Source organism: Eptatretus burgeri, chromosome 5 (assembly GCF_056783735.1).
Source record: "Eptatretus burgeri isolate ZD-2024b chromosome 5, Ebu_testis_v1, whole genome shotgun sequence".
NCBI lineage: Eukaryota > Metazoa > Chordata > Myxini > Myxiniformes > Myxinidae > Eptatretus > Eptatretus burgeri.
The window spans coordinates 102544822-102567774 of record NC_140965.1 but is presented as its reverse complement, the minus strand read 5'-3'; the positions used below and the strand labels follow the sequence as shown (position 1 = coordinate 102567774).

The 22953-nt window shown below is 43.1% G+C and overlaps 1 protein-coding gene across 5 annotated transcripts in view; it reads left to right on the top strand.

Annotated features, from left to right (window-relative positions):
• Positions 1–22953, top strand: part of ADGRD2 (adhesion G protein-coupled receptor D2) — a 234253-nt gene that overhangs the window by 129507 nt on the left and 81793 nt on the right. For all 5 annotated transcript variants that reach the window (XR_015058674.1, XM_085883251.1, XM_085883249.1 and 2 more), the window contains exons 15-20: positions 885–940; positions 1978–2104; positions 2281–2384; positions 4258–4360; positions 4450–4603; positions 6191–6327. Coding sequence is in view for 4 of the 5 variants with exons in the window: in XM_085883251.1 (XP_085739377.1) it covers positions 885–940; positions 1978–2104; positions 2281–2384; positions 4258–4360; positions 4450–4603; positions 6191–6327 (681 nt within the window). In the remaining variant the exon portion in view is untranslated. The remainder of the gene's footprint in view (positions 1–884; positions 941–1977; positions 2105–2280; positions 2385–4257; positions 4361–4449; positions 4604–6190; positions 6328–22953) is intronic.

Below are 22953 nucleotides of genomic sequence, written 5' to 3'. Positions count from 1 at the left end.
CCACACAATGGCCACCGACAGCGGGAAGGAGCCGATTCCTCTATGGTGGCCATGGAGGAGATGTGACATCACTCCCACCACACTGTTCCAGGCTCTGCCTGAGTTTTACAGAGAGAAGAGACACGAGACCCCTCAATCAGCTAGCTATGCCTGTCCTCTTGCAGGCAACTATTAAAGGCTCGTTACCCTAAACACACAAACACTTAATACTGGTAAGAAGTCCTAAAACTACACAAACATACCCGGTGTCTCCAGCCAATAATCGATGGAATAACTATCGCCTCCTTTCCCACAAATGTTATAATACTGAACTTTGTAATTTGAATCGTCCTCCATACTGACAACCAGAGAGCACTCGATCTGCTGCCAACATTCAGGATACTGAATATATAACCAGGAAGAATGAGGTTATATGAGAGTGTGAAGGGGGAGGGGGGGTGGGATCCTGGCTCAATGAGTCAGCTCAGACATTTCCATGAATCAAACCTTCGATTAGCCAGAATAAAAATGTTACCAACTGAGATTTTCTCCAGACTTCCTGTTGCGTGGTCTCCACAGGCCATTACCATTTGGCCATTACCCTAAAGTAGCAACATGCAACAATGACATGTATTTGCATACTCTTATATATGAACACCAGTCGAGTATGTAAGAGGAGCTGGGCTGGATTTGAATATAGCTCACTTAAATTTCAATATCAGTGTGAATATTGTTTCCTTCTAAAGATACCTTCGTATGATTTTGGTTTGACCATGTACTTTGAGATACCCATAAGTTGCATCAAAATTATACAATGACTTTACAGTGGTTTCTTTGGAAGTGTTGATCAAATATAATATCGAATAAGTGGGCTAACAGTGACTATGTATCTGCTTCTCTTGCAGGAAGAAATCCTCAGCCCAAGAAAGCCCGTTTGTGTTTTTTGGAATTTCAGCCTCAAGTGAGTTCACAGGCCTGGGCAGTGATCCTTGAAGAGACTGCAAAGCACAATTTCCCAAGTTATTCTGCTCGCTTTGAACCAGATAGTTTTCAAAGGCAACTCCATTAGCATGCAGTATATGAATCCACCAGATGTGCACCTTTATAACCTGCCAACGGCAGGACAACACGCTTTGTGAGACTACATTCAAGCCCAGAATGCTTTGCAAACACCAGCATTATCTATTGTAATTCAGATGCTTTGAAGAACCCACAACCTGCTTCATGTAGCATTTTTGTTTTGTCCCAAAAAGCTGAGTTTGATTGTTGTGATCAAATAATCGGATGATGCGAATAGTGCAGATTATTGCGCGGGTGCAACATTGAGATTCAAGGTGAGGTGTTCACATTTTAAAGTGAAATACCATATATTCTACTTTCATTTGAGGTGGATAGTCGGCTCGATGGACAGTGCTGTCATCGTTGAGCTGTGTAGCCTGTGTTTGGTTCCTGATGGAGTTGGACTGAACGAAAGACTGCTGTTCTGGTGCAGCAACTGGTGGTTGAGGCTCATGGTGTTTTACATTCCATATGGGAAAGTGAAGCCGGTTGTCCCAGCTACATTCAAGTTGTGGATGTCAAATAACCCAGGCAACTTCCACAAAGAGTATGCCATTGCGTGCTGATATCCTGACCAAATTCCCTACATGGGGATTAACTGTATCATTAGCACTACCGACAGTAGATGAGAATGCTTGGGTGTGGATATGACGTGGGCATGAGGGACCCAATAGGTATCCTCCTGGGCCTGTGTGTGCGTGTGTCACTGAAACTTGGTGATGCAGGCCTTCGTGTGTGTGGTCTGAGTGTAACCAATTCCTCGGATAACCATGCCGTGGAAATCTGCGGCGTTAAGATGAGAAATCCAATTGCATTTTAACTGCATGGATAATGGACCTTAAAACTGTCAATTGTAAATTATTATTTGAGTTAAAGTGCGATTAACAATGTTGCTCATTGCACCTTTTGAATCCTTGCCATCTCGTTTTGCCTTCCCAGTGAGGATGCTGGAGGAGATTGGTCTGATGATGGCTGTAAGCCGGTCCACACCGACCTCAACTTGACATCATGTTATTGCAATCATACCACCAACTTTGCAGTTTTGCTTCAGCTGGTAGATGTTAAGGTAATGAATACCGGTTTCAACACAATTCGCAATATTTTGCTTAATAATTGCACTTGAGTCGAAATATTGTGCAAAATCACCAACCAATTGGTCTTCCTTACCCAAACAATCAAACTCCATTACTTCATCACTCAACTGTCACGATTGACCACTTCTTGATCTGTTTTCTCCCACAGAGAAGTAAAGCAGAAGAAGAAATCCTGAACGTTCTGACATTAGTCGGTTGTGGAACCTCACTTTGTGCTCTGTTGCTCACAATGGCATTGTTTGTCATATTAGAGTAAGTTGTACTATTCTATCCCTCTCTCCCTCTTTCTCGCTCTGCAAAGAGTATTGTACATCAGAGAGAGAGAGAGATCGAGAGAGATCGAGAGAGATCGAGAGAGATCGAGAGAGATCGAGAGAGATCGAGAGAGATCGAGAGAGATCGAGAGAGATCGAGAGAGATCGAGAGAGATCGAGAGAGATCGAGAGAGATCGAGAGAGATCGAGAGAGATCGAGAGAGATCGAGAGAGATCGAGAGAGATCGAGAGAGATCGAGAGAGATCGAGAGAGATCGAGAGAGATCGAGAGAGATCGAGAGAGATCGAGAGAGATCGAGAGAGATCGAGAGAGATCGAGAGAGATCGAGAGAGATCGAGAGAGAGAGAGAGAGAGAGAGAGAGAGAGAGAGAGAGAGAGAGAGAGAGAGAGAGAGAGAGAGAGAGAGAGAGAGAGAGAGAGAGAGAGAGAGAGAGAGAGAGAGAGAGAGAGAGAGAGAGAGAGAGAGAGTCGGTGCCACCCAAACAGCTTCCTGACGAGGGGTTATGCTGGGTGGTTTGCCATTGCCTTCCCAGCAGGAGTTAAATAGGAATTTGTAATTTGGCCATGGTGCTGGCAATGTATCACCTAATTTTCACTTTAATGTGCCCCAACTAATGTCAGCAGATGGGACGCCAGTTTAACATCAATCCAAGGGACAGCGCGCGCACACACACACACACACACACACACACACACACACACACACACACACACACACACACACACACACACACACACACACACACACACACACACACACACACACACACACACACATGAATCACTCTGCCTGTGAAACGCCGGGGTGACAGTTGAACTGGGTTGTGATTCAAACCTAGACGAGACAGCTTAGAGTTGTGTGTGCCTACTTCTAGGAGTCCAGGCCATCCTGCCAGCCCAAGTTGTACTATTACTGTTCACTTATTGTTTCTTAACATCTTGTCACTATCTATTTGTTAAAAAAAGTCTATCAATAGTTCAGTGATAAACATACTCATCTCTCGGTTGTTGCCTAGTAGATGAATTTCACTATGGATTAGGATCCATGACACTCAACAGTTATCACATGACATCGTGGAGTGCACCACCTTTTGAGGGCCTAATGGTGATACATCTGTTCCTTCTGCTGACACTCACTCTCGGATGTTAAAGATCCTACTGCATGTTTAGTGATAGTGTATTCTGAAGTCTTACCTCATGATTGCGATACGGACATATCTATAAATCAATATCACACGAAGGCCTACACTACATAGACAGGCTGGAAATCATGACTGAATACTTGACAATGACACATTTTCCAGCTCTCAGCTGTAAAAGAATAACAATTAGTCCAATTAACCATCCAGTGAAACGTGTTAAAAACGAATCAGGCTCACGTACCTGGCTATTTCATTCTTGGGAGACGTTTTCAGTTAGCATGGGCCTGTTAAAGCAGTTTCAATTGCAATGGAGATCATGACATCACGAAGATATCCTTATGTCCTGACAGGATCTCGAGATTTTATACCAACACAAAATGTTCCTTCATACCATCTCTGGGAGATTATGACATATTTCAGAATGGTAGTTTCAGTGTCAGCATCTCTACTAGTTACACCATTCTTGAATCTATGCCACTGATGTAGCAGCCCATTGATTATGGCAGAAATCTAGAATATGGCCAAGCTTCCGGCACATAATGGCCGAGTCTTTTTAAAGATAGAATGTTAAATTTTTAAGGAGTCACATGCTATCTTTGCCTGGTTCACAAAAACCTTCTCCCCCAACAGACTGACATGCTTTGATTTATCAAAGGTGGATTTTAATATCAATGTGTTGGGAAAAACAAGACAAATCTGTTTTGTAGCATCCCGAAGTCGGACCGGATATCCATCCACAAGAACCTGTTCCTGTCCCTTATTGCTGCCCAGGTGGTGCTGCTGTGTAGCAACTCTGCCACTTCCAGTCAGGTATGGTATTACCGAGTGGCCAATTTTTCATCTCCTGCTTTTGGCCACGGTCTTACATATCAGACGAGGTCTCATTCCATCCCCTGCAGGTGGCTTGCACGGTCGTGACAGCACTTATGCACCTGCTCTTCATGGCCTCCTTTACCTGGATGCTTGTGGAGGGTTTGTTGCTTTGGAGCAAGGTCGTTACAGTTAACCTGAGCGAGGAGAGCCACATGAAGTATTACTACATCGTTGGATGGGGTACGGTTTGCCATCGTTCAATGCTTGTCTAACCTGAACATATCTGCTCATGTGACCACAAATTTGAATTTCATGTTGCAGCAACAGTCAACACATGGCTCATGATACTGAGATCTCAGGTTAAAATCACATACATTGTGATTTTAATCACATACATTGTGATGCATCTATCCCTTGTGTACAAATGTTCTTGAAGTTCATGTAAAAGTAAAATGATGTCTACTGATGTCTTGCATGCAATAAGAGGACGGATAAGGGTTGGCATGGACTTTTTATCATAGGAAGTGTAAAAATACTGGTTCAGTCATAAAATTATTTGCATTAACATTGTCTAAACCAGAGCAACCGACACAGGAAGTAACATCAACACTGGTCAATCCATTCTGGGTTAGAATTCTGTTCCACAGCACACATGACTATGTTGGTCACCATCTTAGTAACATGCCAAATGCTTTGATCAACTGATGACACTTCCTTTATAACTTGCTCAAGGTAGACTTCTTTTCTTCTCTCATATGCAGCAAGTGGCTGCTGATAACATCATTTATATAGGGGGCATGGCTGTGCCTGTGATGCGGTGCCCCTTGTAGGTTAGGGCAGGGATTTGGCCAGGGTGGTGGTCTGAAACTCACCTACTAACTAGACGTCAACGGCCAATGTGAGCAGACGTGTCGCGAACTTAATATTTATCGCACTCAACAATGCAATGCCTAACCTGATAAGCACCAATCCGACAATTCATCGTCTAGTTGTGGAATAAAACTCAGAATTGACAGCACAAAGGTAAATGCACTACTTCTGCACCATTCTGATTGCCAGGGTAACTAAATAATATCATTGCATAAAACTTGAGCCCTGAACTATTACTATTACATGACTGAATTGCTCTCCTATGATTTACTTTCAATATAATAGAGGCTCTGACTCCATGTTTTTGAAACATAAAAAAAAACTTTAATTCTTTGTTCATTGGCTGATCTGAACTGTTTATATTTATTTTGTGATTTTAATTGATATAAATTGGTCAAACAACCACTGACAATGAAGCTACCTCAACCCGTTGTGAACTACCTCAACGCAATCAAGACCAACTGAACTTGGATTCTTACCTTACTTAGCTGGACCTCAAACTTAAACAGACATTATCTCAACTTCAGTGCATGAACAGAAAAAAAAAAATAATAATTAAAACCCTTGACAAAACAGAATTCTTGGAAACAATATTCTCATGAGGAAGTGTCCCTCCCCTGCAGGCCCCTTTCCTCATTCATTGCATTCCCCTGTACTTCTAGCTCAGGTGAATAAGTTTTCGTTATTTCCATTAAGACTACGCAAGTCTCCCTTCAAGTTTTTAAGACGACTGAAAACCGATTGGATAAGGTTGAAGGTATTCATTTTGCGATGCTACTTTGTATGTTGGAAGCTGTGCAACTTCTAAGAAGTCGAATTCTTCAATGCTATGATGTATTTATTCATCCTTAGTTGCACCTGATCCAGTGTGAAGTCTGGTATCCGGGTTTCCCTGACTGCTTCAGCATGAGGTCAATGTCAAACTGCTATTAAACTGACATCCCATGTACATTGCAGGCATACCCGTGCTGATAGTTGGAATCACTCTACTTGCTGCTTTTGATTCCTATACATCCGCAAGCACTCATTGCTGGCTGGACGTTCAGAGTGGAGTTATATGGGCATTTGTGGGTCCTGTCCTTTTTATCATCACTGTGAGTTTGTGCACCTCCCCGCCCCCAGCGCTTGTTTACTTTTGCGAAGTCGCTGCTCAAAAGGACTTGCTCTCTGGTTGCTGAAACCCATGCTTGTAATGATCCTCTCTGCATGTAGTTTTGCATATGAATCACAAATGATTGCTGTGTTTTCAATCGCCCAAAGTAAATTGATGTTGAACTCAAATTCAGTAGTTTCATCGAATGAACAGAATGAGATCGAATCCAGCATTCATCGGTGTAGTTATAAAGGCTTGTACTCTGAATGAACATGACAAAGCACCACCAAAAGAGGGCAGCATGATTCAGGCATCGTTTCATTTGAAAGGAAAAAAAAAAGCTGCTTTGGAAGGCATGATTCGGAGAGTGATGTGGATTAGGCCACTGAGTTGCATCAGTTGAAACTCGTATCCGTTACGAGTTTCATTTTGTATCCTTCTTGGTCTCCAATTCAGCAGCATGAGCAAGTGTTACTCGTGAAGTTTCGTGTCATTCCGTGTCAGCGGACAATCAGAACAATGAATGGAATCAACTGAATGTTGAGACGAAATAGTTTAACTGTTGTGGGGAAAAAGAAGCTGACATTTCATGCATTAACCCTTCATCTGAACCGAAGAGCCTTTGTAGCACATTGCTTGGCCATGCAGTCCTGCTCCTATAAAAAACGAGTTCACACAACTCAAATAATCCTTGATTAAGGGTATGCTGTGGATGAAATGCAAGTCATTTGGCCCTTTCTTATTTTTACAGTGATTGATGGCTCAGAGATATCCCCAAGTACAGTAGCCTCCTAAAGCCTAGTGTTGGCTTATTGGTTAGGGTGGCTGGCTTTGGATTTTAGGGTCCTGAGTTTGAACCCCTGTCGGTCATTGAATTAACAGGTGGAGCCTTGAGAGGTGGAGGTACGCACTGGAGAGAAGGGGAATGAAAGTCAGTAGGAGTAAGACGGAGTACATGTGTGTAAATGAGAGGGAGGGTGGTGGAATGGTGCGGTTGCAAGGAGTTGAGGTGGTGAATGTGGATGGGTTTAAATACTTGGGATCAACTGTCCAAAGTTACGGAGAGTGTGGTAGAGAAGTGAAGAAAAGAGTGCAGGCAGGATGGAGTGGGTGGAGAAGAGTTTCAGGAGTGATTTGTGACAGAAGGGTATCTGCAAGAGTGAAAGGGAAAGTATATAAGACGGTAGTGAGACCAGCTATGTTGTATGGTTTGGAGGTGGTGGCGCTGACAAAAAGACAGGAAGCGGAGCTGGAGGTGGCAGAGTTAAAGATGCTGCGATTCTCGTTGGGAGTGACGAGGATGGATAGGATAAGAAATGAGTATATTAGAGGGACAGCACAGGTAGGACGGCTTGGAGACAAAGTGAGAGAGGCGAGATTGAGATGCTTTGGACATGTGCACAGGAGGGATGCGGGGTATATCGGGAGAAGGATACTGAGGATGGAGCCACCAGGTAGGAGAAGAGGATGGCCAAAGAGGTTTATGGATGTGGTGAGGGTGGATATGTGGGTGGTTGGTGTGACAATGGAAGATGTAGAGGACAGAGCGAAATGGAGACGGATGATCCCCAAATGGGGGCAACCAAAAGAATAAGAAGAAGAAGAAGAAGAAGAATGATGACGGGCTGAGTCAACCCCACCTAGTGTTAATGCAGCAGCCAACAGGGCTCAAACTCAGCACACTAAGACCCCAAGATAGCCACCCTATCCGCTAAAGCAACACCAGGCTTATTGGGTGTGTGACAAGGACCAATTGTTTTCAATTTTGATGACGATCCACGTCTGGATGCGAGAATGTTTTTTTTTTTTTTAATGTGATTCTTCACCATTGAGAGATGGGGCCAAAATGATATATAGCATGATATCTCCAAAAAGTTGTGGATGGGGTTTACAAAACTTGGTGGATAAGTTTGGTAGATGCCAAGAACAAGCTGATTAGATTTTGGTTCAGGTCCGGATGCAGATCCAGCCTATAAGTGGGATACACAACGTAAACCGTATAGCCTGATGGAGGTATCTGCTCTATCGAGTGTCGTTCTTGTTTTGCACATGAATTCTCAGCATAGTCACTGTTGTCTTCCTGTCACACAACTTGAAGGAAAATAACTGCCAGCAAGCCTCATGTGATCTAAATGAGTGCATATCTTGATATTTGGGTATTCATGGAGTTCATTTCTGTGCCCATCTTCCTTCACTCGAACCATTGCATGATCTGGACCTTTGGTGATGTATTTGTAAAGGAATTTTCTGGCTTTAACCAATGCACATGCCTCAATATTAATGAGCCTCATATTGCAGGAGTAAGTACAGGTTGTTTGGCACAACATTTGTATTGTTGACTGCATTAACTTTTCTTCCACGTTGCGCTTTGCCTCTTCTTCTATAGATTGGATAGCTTACATTATCGATGCATTCTGTGTGCAATTGATATTTCTTAGGATGGTGCTTGTCACATATCTTGCCGTATTTGATGCATCGGTCCCCTTTACATACATGAACCATGTTATTTTATACCAACAGTTCAAGCCGTTTGCACTGTTCATGCTTAAGTGAGCCTTCTTCAAAATTATTCTGGATCTCGTGGATTCTTAGCACTGATAATTACTTTATCGATATCTTCTGCTGATTTGAATTGATCTGTTATCTGAAGAATCAACAAGATATGGGCATGTGGAAGGCCTCATTTCTTGACTTATATCATCAAAAGAAAGGCCACTACTTTTCCAAAGATCCCAGGTTGATCTTGGCCTGAGTGTATTTCCTTCATCATTGCTTCCAACTTTAGTTTGAATTACCTAGCAACCAAATAAGGCCGATCTTCTGATGTTTGTCCAGGCAAAAAAGCATCCCGAATCTCCTTCCAATTGCTATTTGTCATGATGGTAATGAAAAGGGTTGGCTTTCCATGGGCCCTGCCAACTGCCATGTCATCTTGAAATAACCTGGGCATATGCCTTCGACTTCCTGTTACTGTTTCTGGGAGAATTACTTTTTGTCCTACAATTGAAATTCCTTCTTGACCTACAGTATCAATCACATCCATTGTATCGATAAGGTTGTTGTATAATTCAGCCCTCAATTTGCTTGATCCGTTTGGACATAATAAAGCCGCTGGTTCTCTACTTTGGCGAATGCAATTCAAACCCATTCCTGGAAGAATCTCTTCCCTCCAAAAATGGAATCTGAATCCCCCAGGTGATGGTTTCAATGAAAGGCATAGTATTCACAGGAAGGGCATAGTTTTTATCCCAATTTCCCTCAATTGACCTCTTCTTTAGCTCTGTATGCCAGTTATCTGTTCCAATAAGAAAGAGGAGAATGAAATTAAGAGGTTCTGCAGATTATGCGTGTCCGGAATTGACACCATATTTCCTCCTCCTCTTCTGTTTAGCACCAAGCCTCTCATGTCAAGTTCATCATCAATAATTATTGATATTTTGTGAAGGCTTTGGTTGTATCACCTTTATGTACTCCTCTTGTTCTTGCACTCTCATTTATTACCAGTTTTGCGTCTGTGAGGTCACTTTCAGGAAGATCACAGATGCAAAACTGGTAATAAATGGTAATGCAAGACCAAGAGGCTAACATACAAATGCCTTCTTATTTATATGTTAACTGCTATTGGCATTGCACATGGTACATGCTGGGGAGCCTTGGTGGTGCACTTTTCTGTCAACGCTGTCGCTATGATTTGCCAATAAGTGATGAAACCAGTCTGGCAGCTGAAGTGGGTGTGTAACATTGGCATTCTCATGCATGTACTACTTGTGAATGTGTGCAGCTGTAGAATAATCTGGGTTGGGTTTGAAACAGCATAGGGCTCACCTTGCGGAGCTTTTCTTGGCTGCTTTGTGCAGTTTTCTTGAGCTGGAAGAGCACAGGGGTTAAGTTATTGAAATTCTAGCCACCTGAGGTCATTGATTAGGTGAGAGCTGGTTGGTTATTCCCTCCAATTATGTGTGAGAGATGTGATTGGGTCTTGTTATCTGTATGTGTGTGTGTGTATGCATGTATGTGTATATATATATATATATATATGTTCTTGCCCTTCTGTTCTCCTCCCCTCACCCCACAATTGAAATTATGTTGATAAACTCATACATTGAATTGGTTTGGTGTTGATATGGTTCCAAAATGATAGGCCAAATGGCCTCCTCCTGCTTTAGCATTTCTTGTATGTCCTTGTATAACTTTAACAGACCAACCCAGCCTTTGGATAAAAATGATACCTCCAGTTTGCTGTGCTTCTGTGGTTTTGTTCCTTTTTTGCACTTTGGCTCCATGAAATTCCACCATTTAATGGCTGCAAATTCATTCTCAAACATAAGACGTGGCAGCGCAGTATTCAACACACTTACCACCCCTTCTCCACTCCTCTTTTCTCATCCTCTGGAAAAAAAAATTCTCCTCTTTTATTGAAAATTAACAATTTTATGCTGTGGCACCCTTTTCTGCCATTGTTAAGCTTTGGATACTGTTGCTCAGGAGCTGATGCACGTGCCTGTGAGACCGAGATAGAATGTTACAGTCCTTCAGCAGGCGGTTCTAAATGTCATTTTGATCCAATCAAATCAAATTTCGGTTTAATTCAAAAGAAACAGAACAAGTAGTCCAAGGACTAAAATAGTTCAGTTCCATCAAAGTAAAATACTGTACAATAAAATAGTAATATATATATATATATATATATATATATATATATATATATATATATATATATATACACATATATATATATATATGTATGTATGTATGTATGTATGTATGTATGTATGTATGTATGTATGTATGTATGTATGTATGTATGTATGTATGTATGTATGTATGTATGTATATATATATATATATATATATATATACATATATATATATATATATATATATATATATATACATATATATATATATATATATATATATATATATATATATATATATATATATATATATATACACATATATATATATATATATATATACACATATACATACAACTTCAAGCCTGGTGTTGGCGCAGTGGTTAGGGCAGCGGCTTGGGATCCAAAAGGTCCTGAGTTCAAGCCCCGTTGGGCCACTGAATTAATACACCAGGGGGTTGACTCAGCCTGTCATCCTTCCGAGGTCGGCAAAATGAGTACCAGTGGACTGGGCCGGTGTATACCCCGGTTAAAAAATAGGTGTACCATATCCCTGTACTGTGTTGTAAGAGGCGACCAGGGTTGCGTCAGGAAGGGCATCCGGCGTAAAACACGTGCCAAATCACGATGCGGATCATACGGATGATCCGCTGTGGCGACCGCGAAAGGGAGCAGCCGAAAGAAGAAGAAGAAGAAGATATACATACATACAAATATAAATGAGTTTCAAATAAGAATTACACAACGAAATTAAATAGAAAATAATATATTACAGTAAATAATTGAAATTATACAATAATATAAAGACAAGCATTTAGAAGCTGGATCGTAAAAGGAACAGATTGTTTTATTTGAGTTCTTATTTGAGTCATGTGTAGTTGGTAGTTTCGGAGCCGAGACCGGACATAATCAGTCGAGATTTGGGCTAAACATGGCAATGCCGCTTCAAGGTGAGCAAGGATTTAGCAAAGCGGATTGTAATTAAATTCCACCTGTCAGAAAGTGAGACAACATTAAAAGTGTTCAAGAGTTCACCAAAGGACAAGATGTTTGGAAAAGCAATCATGCGAGAGAGGTGAGATTTTTTGAATCTCCCAAGGTCCCAAGAGTCCTTGGGACTCCCAAAAGTCCCAAGGTCAACAACTTTGGTGAGATTTCTAAAATTCTCAATTTCCATCCGATTGACTTGAAATTTGAAGAGGATTTATACTTCAGGTCACTGAATTAAACCAACCAATTATTTTCGAGGTCAGCATAGACCAAAAGGTCAACATAGTCCGAAGGTCAACAACTAAAGGTGGTATTTCTAAAATCCTCAATTTTTATCTGACTGACTTGAAATTTGAAGAGGTTATCTATTGCAGGTCACTGAATTCAACCACCAATTATTTTGGAGGTCCACAACCTTTGGAGAGGGGGTGGATTTTGCAAGTATCGTGCTCTGCACGACGTCTTTTTCTTGTTCGTTGCAAAATCGAAGATTTTTCAAGTATATTGGTCAGTCGATATTATTATTCTGTCTGTCTCTTTATCTGTCTTGTTTTTTTGCAATTGCCTGCAGGTCACAATTCCAAAGCAATCGTTATGAAACTTTACTAAGTTGCAGAGATAGTCTCAACTCAGAAGCCTATTGATTTGAGGTCAAAGGTCAAAGGTCATCTTGAGGTCAAATTTCTGAAATCGTTATTTTTCATCCGATTGACTTGACATTTAAGCAAGATCTGCATATTACATCATTGGGAAAAGTTGTGCATCTGCACTTCTGCACAAAGTTGTGAACAAATTCAGTTAAAACTTGACGGACATGTTGGGTGTGTGGCAGGGAAGAATTGATACAATTTTGGTGAAGATCCGATTCCAGATCCGGATCTGATAATTTCTTAAGTGATTCTTCACCTTTGAGAGATAGGGTTAAACTAATATATTACATGATATCTCAATAAGTTGTGGACGGTTTTGGACGAAACTTGGTGGACACTTTGGGTTTGTATCAAGGACGAGTTGATTCGATTTTGGTGAAGATCTGAATCCGAATCTGGATACGACAATTATTTAACTTTTAAAGTGATTCTTCACCATTGAGAGATAAGACCAAAAACGATATAGTACTGTATAGCATGATATTTCAAAATGTTTTGGGCCCGATATGTTCTCTTGGATCAGGCATTGCTTGGTGGAGGTATGCGCTCTACCGAGTGCCCTTCAAGTTTTTACACTGTGAACAAGGTCTTGAATTAAGAACACAAACAAAAATGCTTCTCAACAATTGAACAGAACCAAAAGAACTTAGATACAACCATAATATTTCAATAAGTGGAGGAATAAGGTCTCTAAAAATTTCTTTCACATTAATGTTCTCACGAACATATAAAGAATCCACCCAAATGGTCATTGCGGTCACAATGAAATTGCTGAAAGAATGGCAGATAACATGCACATGCAGGATTTGAAGATGAGAACCAAGTTTAAGTGACAGCAATTAGATGAACATCATTGAACTGAGAGTAAAAAAAAAGTAGCTTCAAAATCATTAAACCTGTTATTCAGCGATCGAACATTGAACAGTAACTTCAGATGGTAAACCAGATTGCAAATGAGATTGAGATTGTTGAGTATGAATTTGCCCCCATCAAGTCTATCTTATGAGTATTCACATTGCCACATTTGTGAGGCTGATGTCGCACAACATGAATTTGTCTGTGCATATGAGATCATGGACATCGTCCACGACTCCTCAATTGTGTGATGTTCTTCACGTCAATGTTCACAAGCACTTCTTGTGATCGTTTCACTTGCCCACATAACATATTATGCACTCTAATCAGTTGTTGTCGATTAAAACAAATTGTCCGTCGTTCAAGAGCTGTTACTTGAATTCACATTGTATGAAATCGTCAGTAGCGACACAGCACCTCTGAGATCAAATGAGGGGCAACAAAGATCAGCCAACCAAATCACCACCAAAGCCACTCACCAAATCAATAGACCAGCGCTCTCACCCAAAACCAAGTCCGGGAAGGAGCAGACAACGATTGTTCCAGTTCCTGGACAACCTCACCATCACTCCCCAGTCTTATTATTTTTATGTTTTCTTTTTATTCTGTAAGGGTTATTTTTGAGCAGTGCTGCCTTTTAATATGTACCATTTCAGTTGTCCACACCAAATTGCCCTGAGGGCATTTAGAGTCACCACAATGAGTGTGGACTAGAATCATAAATACAGTAGATAAGACCAGACTAGGCAAGCACAGGCAGGTTGTCCCATTTCTGAAAGCCATGAAAGAGCCAGCCAGCTTTTTGCCCTCAATCATTCAACAGCATGGTTATTCTCCTAATCTCCGAAAACTACTTCGGTTTCCATAACTTCGAGATCCCTTTCATTAATGCGATTGCCTTCACTTGTATTTTCATCCTCAATCTGAGAGATGCTCTCACCAATGGGTCACCATCGTGCCAGTATCAATTTGGGAAGTAATAAAAACATTTCAAAAATGAAAAAGGATGTTGCGATGTTCCTCCAAAAAGTATGAAAACGAGATAGGGATGGTCACGAGAAATGATCATGTGAAACCATCCCTACATCTCTCTGAATAATGGTTGTGCCGAGAAAATACTGTGTGTGTGTGTGTGTGTGTGTGTGTGTGTGTGTGTGTGTGTGTGTGTGTGTGTGTGTGTGTGTGTGTGTGTGTGTGTGTGTGTGTGTGTGTGTGTGTGTGTGTGTGTGTGTGTGTGTGTGTTGTTGCTTATCTCAATTTGTGGGTTCTAGGAGATGGAACGAAGTCCTCCCAGGACCCAATGTATCCACCTCCACTTCGGTAAGGGATCACAGTTCAAGGACTAAGCTGTTCAACTTCGTTGTTATTAGTGTTTTGTTCTGAGTAATCTTTTCAGGATCATCATCGAACCTCGGACTGCCTCCAATTTTAGTTTGTGTGTGGTAATATTCCTGGGGATGTTTTTTTTTTTTTTCATCTCAGTGAGGGTCTTATTTATTACTCCTCTTATTTATTACTCCTTTTTTTGGTGCAATTATTTTGCAGTTTTTGCAAGTGAGGTTCATTGGTGCAATTTCGACTCTCTTCGGCTTCCAAAATCTCTTGATTTCATTTTTGAGGTCCTGGTATTTAGTCCTTTTCTTGATTTCTACATTATTTAAGCCAAAATCACCTGGGACTGATATCTCAATCAGCAATGCTATATTTTCCTGCTTGTTCCTGAGAACGATGTCCAGTCACAAGGCTTTGTTTTCTGTGTTCACGCTCGATGGGATCATCATGTCGTACGTGAGCATGACATCCTTATTTTCAATGATTGCACTTGGTTTGTGTTTCCATGGGTTTTCCAGAACTGGGATGTTGAATTTTTTTTGCAGATGTGCCAATGAATCACTTCGCATACTTTGTTGTGCCGTTGTGTGTAAAGTTATTCTGATAGTAGTTTTTTGCATCCCAAAAGCAGGTGACTAGTACTTTCTGTTTCGGTCTTGCAGAATCTACGCTTGTCCATCTGGCTCAGTCCCGCCATCTATTTAAATCCATTGGTGTAGTGTCCTTGATCTTGGGCATTTATTATTATTTGTTCTCCATCCTAGTTGAGCTGACCTCTTCTTCATCACTCCAATGAACATCTTTGGTGTGTGTGTGTGTGTGTTTGTTTGCGTGTGTGCGTGTGTGCGTGTTTGTGTGCACGCATTGTCGAATAAGTGAATGTGTTTGTGTATTCAATATAACCTGACCCACACTTTTTATAACCTTACACACACATAGTCTAATTATTTTTTTTTCATATTGAGAGAGAGTGGAAAAATCTAAGATTCTGCACAATGGTTGAATTTAAAACTGTGGCGGCCATTGGTTGCAAATGCAAGCTGCTGGAAATAAAAAGTAAAATAAAAAAGTGAATCTCAGCGCACAGGCAAATCAGAAATTATTTGCGTTTAGACGAACCAATAATGATGCAGGCACTGTACAACCGCGGCCACCAGACAGTTGTCAGTTACTCATTGCCTGTTGTCGATCCGCCGAAACATGGAATAAGCTGCGATTTTCATTTAAATTTTTACTTGTTTCTAAGATTAATTTCCTTAAGCAAAAATGATGAGTGAGGAGCCAGAGCTGTCCAAGATGAGTTCAAAAACCTACAATTTCCACCTGGGATGGAAAAGTGAATTTCTTTTTATGAATATCATTTATGCCAGAACTCTGCAACATCGCTCATTCAAATCGTTACTCAATGAGCTTGAGGCCACCGAATGAGCTGAATCGCTAACTGCAGGGGAGAGACAGAGACTTGTCATACATGATTAGTGCAGTGAATGCGTTCAAGTTGAAATTAGACCTGTGACCTCCCAGTTAAAGAACAACGTGACAGAGCACTTCCCAAAAATCCTACAAAATGTCAAAGAGAAAGGGTTCCATCCCAAAAAAAATTGTGACCATCTGAACAGATTGTAAAATAAATTCAACAGACGATTTCAGGAGGTAGACAAGATGGAACAAATCATTACGTTTGCCTCAAATCCTTTTCTTCAAGTGGACATCGGAGAACTGACAGCAAAATTTTAGCAGGTACTTGGACAAAGCAGCAGACTTGACATGGAGATAACCACCATGCAAAATGACACAGAGCTGAAAGCTAGGTCAAAGGACAAAGACGTTTGGAGACTTGCATAAACAGAGAGAAGTACCGTCCTCTGACACCCTGTACACTCAAGGTGAAGGCCTACTTTGGTTCTACATACCTCTGTGAGATGGCTTTTTCCCAGATGAAAATCAAGTCCAAGTATCGTACTCGTCTCACAGATGCCCATCTGATGAACTGTATGAGACTGGCCATCTCAAAGTATGACCCAGACTTCAAAGCACTCACAGATAATGTGCAAGCACAGGTGTCACACGAAGAATAGGTGAGTGTTATGGAGAGCATACGTTTTTGGGGATTTTAGTAAAATCGAATTTTTAAGGGTAGATGTTTGATTGCATTTAGATTCTGAAAGTGATCTTGTGTATAAAAAGGTTGGAGATCACTGGTGTAAGTGGTCTAAATGGTGTAAAGGTTGAAAGAGTCTTAAGGGGTGTAAAGGTCTGAAGGTTCTATGTGTCTAAAAGGTCTAGGCTCTAGAGGGTGAAGGGATCTAAAGGTGTCTAAAGTGTCGAAGAGGTATTAAAGGTAAAAGGGATCTTAAGGGTCTTGAGGGTATTAAAGGATCTCAAGGGTCTTGGAATCTTTGGTGTCTGAGGGGTCTCAAAGGTCTGAGGGGTATAAAGGGTCTTATGAGTGTATGGGGACGAAAGGGTCTTAAAGCTTTTAGGGGTATTTAGGGTCTTAGGGGGTCTTCAAAAGTCTTTTGTGTCTTAATGGTCTTGTGGGTCTCAAGGATATTGGAGGTCTTAAAAGGTCTTATGGGTCTTTGGGGTATTAAGGGGCTTATGGGTCTTCAGGGGCCTTTGGGGTCTTGAATGTTCTTAAATGTTCTTGGGGTGTAAAGGGTCTTTTGGGTCTTCAGGGTCTTAAATGGGTCTTAAGGGTCTACAAAGGACATAAAAGATTTTATGGGTCTTGGGGGTATTAAGGGGCTAAGGGGTCTTCAGGGGCCTGAGGGGTCTTAAGGGATCTTGGGATCTAAAAGGTCTTAGGGGTCTGAAAGGGTCTTCTCGGTCTTAAGTGTCATCATGGATTTTAGGGGTAGGCCTATTAAGAGTATTTGGGGTGTTAGTGGTCTTGAAGAGTCTAAAAGGTCTTGAAGGGTATTAAGGGTCTTTATGGGCCTGAGGGGTCTTGGGGGTATTAGGGTCTTCAGGGTTTTAAAGGGTCTTTGGGGTTTTTGGTGTCGTAAGGGTATTGGCGTGTATTGGGTGTCTCAAAGGGTTTTCTGGGTCTTTAGGATCATCAAGGGTCTTTGAGGTTTTGAGGGTCTTAGGGGTATTTAGGGTCTTAAAGGGTCTTCTGGGTCTTAAGGGTCTTTGGCATTCGGGGTATTTTTTGTATACATTTTCGAGGCTCGTAGGAGAGCTAACACACAACGCACAGCAAGGGGGGGCATGAGACCAGAGGGGCAGGAGTGGGAAGGCCAAAACAGTGGGGAACAGAGACATTAGGAGATCTGTGGAATGAAGAGGGATGGGGGTGGGGAACATGGGGTACACAAGATGGACATTACAGGGACTTTCAAGAAGGAAAGCAGGGGATTTGAAGGTGGTGGGTTTGGGGTGGATTAACGGAGGTATAAAATATTGAGGTTTTGGATGGGGAAGATAGGAGGTGGTGATGAACAACTGTTTTGAAGGTCTGGAGGGAAGAATGTGATTGAAGAGGGTGTTGGAGTTTATTCCAAATGTGGGAAAAAAGAGGAATGAAAGAGTGAAGGTGAGCAGTGATTCGTGATTTTGGTCGTTTTACCAGAAGGGGGTTGTTGGCGGACCTTGAGCACCTTGCGGAAATGTGGTGGGGACATATCGCAGACAGAGCAGGGGGGTGAGACCTGAGAGGAGACAGTAGAAGAAAGAAAGACCACCGACCTACCTGTGGTGAGAGAGTGAGAGGCCTAATGACTCAGCCTCATCACGGGAGATACCAATGATCTGAAATGCCTTGGTTTCCACAGCGTGAAGCCGAGAAAGGTGAGAGGCAGGAGCACCAGCCCAGAGGGGAGAGCAGTACTCCATCACGCTGCGAACAAAAGCTTTGTATGTGGTTAGGAGCTCAGGTGGGCCAAGGAAGGACTTTGCACGACGGAGGATTCCCAGTCAGCACCTGGCTTTGGAGGCCAGGTTGGAAATGTGGCTTTCCCAGGAAAGATCATGGCAGATAGTGAGACCAATATTAATGCACAAAGGAAGGATTAAGGGGTCTTCAAGTGCCTTAGGGGAATTAAGGGTCATTGGGTTCGAAAAGGTCTTTGGGGTCTTAATGGTCTGAAGGGTCTTTGAGGGTCTTAACAGTATTGGGTGTCTTAAAGGGTCTTCAAAGGTCTAAGAGGTCTCAGCAGTCTAAATGGTTGATAGGTTTAAAAGGTACATTTCAATAGGACATAATTAATAGACGTACATGTATTCAGCGGGCAAATGGCGTTCACATATACGTAATTCATTGGCATCTTGTGACACGCCGACATGAACTGAGCTTCACGTATCTAAAGATATTCTATTACTGATTTACAAATGTCGTAGTACAAACTTTATCGACGCGCTCACATTATATTGGTACTGTACATACTTTCATGGGCGTCGATTGCTTTTGAAAAGTGGGGGGGGGGACATTGCATGTCCAGACCACGAAGCCCACTTCGTGCCGGCATGGACACAGCAAGTCTACCCTTGCAAATTCTTGATTTTATATGCTCGTTGACATGCTGCCTTCTGATCACACAAATCCCTTAAATTAATCTGACCATCTATCGACCATCTTTTTTATCAAATGTAAGCAGATGGAGCGAAATTAATTCAACATTAATCATACACATTTCAAAGTTTAAAGTGTCATCAAAGAAATATATATATATAGATATACATGTATATACATGTATATATATATATATGTATATATATATATATATATATATATATATATATATATATATATATATATATATATATATATATATATATATATATATATATATATATATATATATATATATATACATATATACATATATACATATATACATATACATGTATATATATATACATATATATATATATATATATATATATATATATATATATATATATATATATATATATATATATTGTTGCGGTTTTCGCGCCCGCCGGCGTGCGACGGCCACGTAACTCGAATCGCGGCACGTCGCCCACCGGACGGACAATCCAGTCGTGACCCTCTCGGACTAACGCCGGGAACCAGTCACGGGTGGACCTTTCGGTCTCACCGCGATCGAGCCAATCAGCCCCCGCGTGGGATAGGGTTGCTCACCAAATTCGAACTACCTAAGTACCCACGCGGAGGGTAGACCGGGCGATCGCACCTCGCCGCAGGTCGACTTCGGACACGGGCCACTTAAGCGACCCGTTCCGTACTATCAGAATAACCGAGCGGTGTTATCGTCGACCTCGACGGTTCGATTAATTATCGGGCGTACTCAGCCCACTACCAACCCTTTACGTGAAGCAAGATGGGGGTTCAATGGGGAAAAAGACGAAGCGAAGCGGGAGACAGTTCAACAATAAAGCACATTTATTCGCGACGAACGGAAAGCACACAAATACAATTCCACCAAATGCACACAAAAAAAAGAAAACACAATTCCATTTACACAAAAAGCAAACATAAAAGTGAAAACACAGTGCAGAGCTAATACCGACTACCGAGCACACGGCAACACTTATACAATTCTACTTCACAGACGGCGCCGACAACACATACCCAAAACCAAGGAAAGAAATACCCTCAAGAATGAGGTAGGCCTGGGGCCGAGACCTGGTCGGGCCTACCCGTCTGGTGATGAGACGCGGAGCGGCGATGGCCCCGCAACCCGCGGGCCTCGTGGACAGTGCCTGGCAGGGGGGTGGGAACGGGGCCCCCTTGGTCGCACTATCTCAGCGCGGGGGGGAAACAGGAGGGGGTTGCTGATGCTCGGGGTATAGAGGATCTTTATTATGTGCGACGAGCGTCTCCACCTCGGCCAGGTCGCGCTGCCGGCCTCCCTCGGGCGCGCAGCTCCTTGCACGACGCGAGCACCCCCTCGTCCGGTGTCGCCGCCTCTCCACCGCTCCGTCCCCTCCGTTCCGACTCCCACGCACACGACGAGCAGCTCCACCGCCCGCGAAGTCTTGACTCTCTGTTCCGACTCCTTCGCCTCGTTCCGACCTTTACTACTCCTTTGACTGACGAACACCGTCCTTTTATCCCCCCGTAACTTCGCCTTTGACCCCCTCCCTTTGACCTTTCAACTCGCTCCCCATTGGCCCGAGAAAAAGTGGGCGTGAAGGCTTTTTGATCCACAAATTTGCATATATCGATCGCCCTGGGGGCGGGGCCAATTCGCCCCTCGCTCACCGATTGGACGGCAAAAAGTGGGCGTGTGTCGTTTTCGATCCGTTTTTGAAGCAGAAAATCCGTGATTTTGTACACGCTGTTCAACGTGCGCCCTACACGAGTCCAGCATCGGTGCCCATGAGTGGCGCGAGATGACGGTGATGCGATGGTGGCGAGTTGTGACGGTAAAGGTCGTGGCGGTTGTGGTGAAGCGGTGTTGTGGTTGGTGGTTGATGTTGTGGTTGTGGTGATGGCGATTGGTCCAAAATAAAGATAGTAAAAGAAAAACGGCTATCCTGAAGAGTCGCAGCACGTATAAATGACATGTATTCCCACTAGACAACGGGTTTGGGCCTAACTACACATGCACTTACCGAGATACCTCACCTAAGGGACCTGAATGGTGGTTTGCGAATCTGGTAACCACAACACTACCCCCTTCCTTTTTACAGACTCGTCCCGAGTCGTCAAATTTTCGTGTGCCATCATGTGTAGTTTTCCCCTAGTACATTTTACCTACGGATCCCTGAGTGCGACATTCATGGTATTCGTGTCCCCAAAATAAATAACCTGAGGGCTGCGTAACTACCTAAACAAACTCACTCACACGGACGACTTAAATAAAATTGCCGGCGCTAAGACATACATGCCGGGGGCGCACTCATATGTACAGTACATCTTAACCTTAACTTACAAATTTTACACTAAACCATGGCCCAGGATCATTGAACTCTGCAAAAGAAAGCAGTTAGCAGGGAGCCAGGCTGCCCGCATGCAGTCTCTGGCTCAAAACAATGCAGGTGACAGGGAACGTGGCTGGCTGCTCACACGCAGTCCAAGGCCTTCCCTTTTGAACTGAACTCAGTGAACCACAACGGTGCTTGGGCTGCACAACGCAGTCTCCGTGCCAGCTCAAGTGGCACACGCAATGAGCACAACGAATGGATGCATGAACGCAAACACGGTGCACGGGCCGCCACTGCAGGCCCGTGTCGTAGCTGCCAACAGGGCAGTTCTTGCAGCTTGCAAACTGTTGCTTTTACGATCCTGGCGCACATGGAAATGAACAGGGGGGGGCAAAGCAAAAATTGAACGGGGCTGGTGAACGTGGGCAGTGGGCATGGCATGGCAAAGGTAGCAGGCAAACACAGCCCGCAGAAGAAGGCCGCTGCAGGCAAACATAGCGGGCAGATGAACTGGCCGGCACAGGCCTTGAAGCAAACACGGCCAGCCGATGGCACAGGCCTTGCAGCAAAACAACAGCTGCCGATGAAGTTGGCCGGCCTCCGCCTTGAAGCAAAACACGGCCAGCCAATGAAGTTGGCCAGCTCTTGCCGTTCAGTGGAGGTTGGTGGAGGGAGTGCGGTGGTGCTGGCCACTTGGAAGGCGGGCTCGGACCTACCTACCTGTCTCCCTCCCAACCTATCGCCTTTGCCTGTCACTGTACATACCCACTCCCTTAATTTGTCAAACCCCAATTTAGCCCCAACTTATTTTTTTATTGTTTTTATTTTTACTTCCCCACTATAAATCGTCCCCTAACCCCCTTTATCGTCCTTGTTCGGCTAACCTATCCTGTCACCTAGCCTACTCCCAACCCCTACGTTCCCTTCCCGGAGGGGAATAAGGGAGAGCTAACGTCCTGCGTCGAGGCCCAACGAAGCCTCAGAATGGCCTCCCCAGAGTTCGGCGATCTATAACCCAAAGTGGGTCCAGCGGCCCACAACTAGAGCGAGGGGATGGATGGTGCGGAGGGGTACATCTCCTAATCTACCCTAACCATTTAACTGTTAAACTACCCCGGGGCTTTCAACAAGCGCCTCTCGCTTAAACTATTGGTTCTAACAACCCAGATTCCCGTCGCCTGTGTTGGTGTCCTTACAATTTCGGGCCTCGCCCCCCCAATTTTCTCTCCGTGCCCTCACACGGTCTCCTGGCTGGGACACGTGGCTCCCTTTGGCAGGCACGACCCTCTGCCGAATCTCCCGCTATGG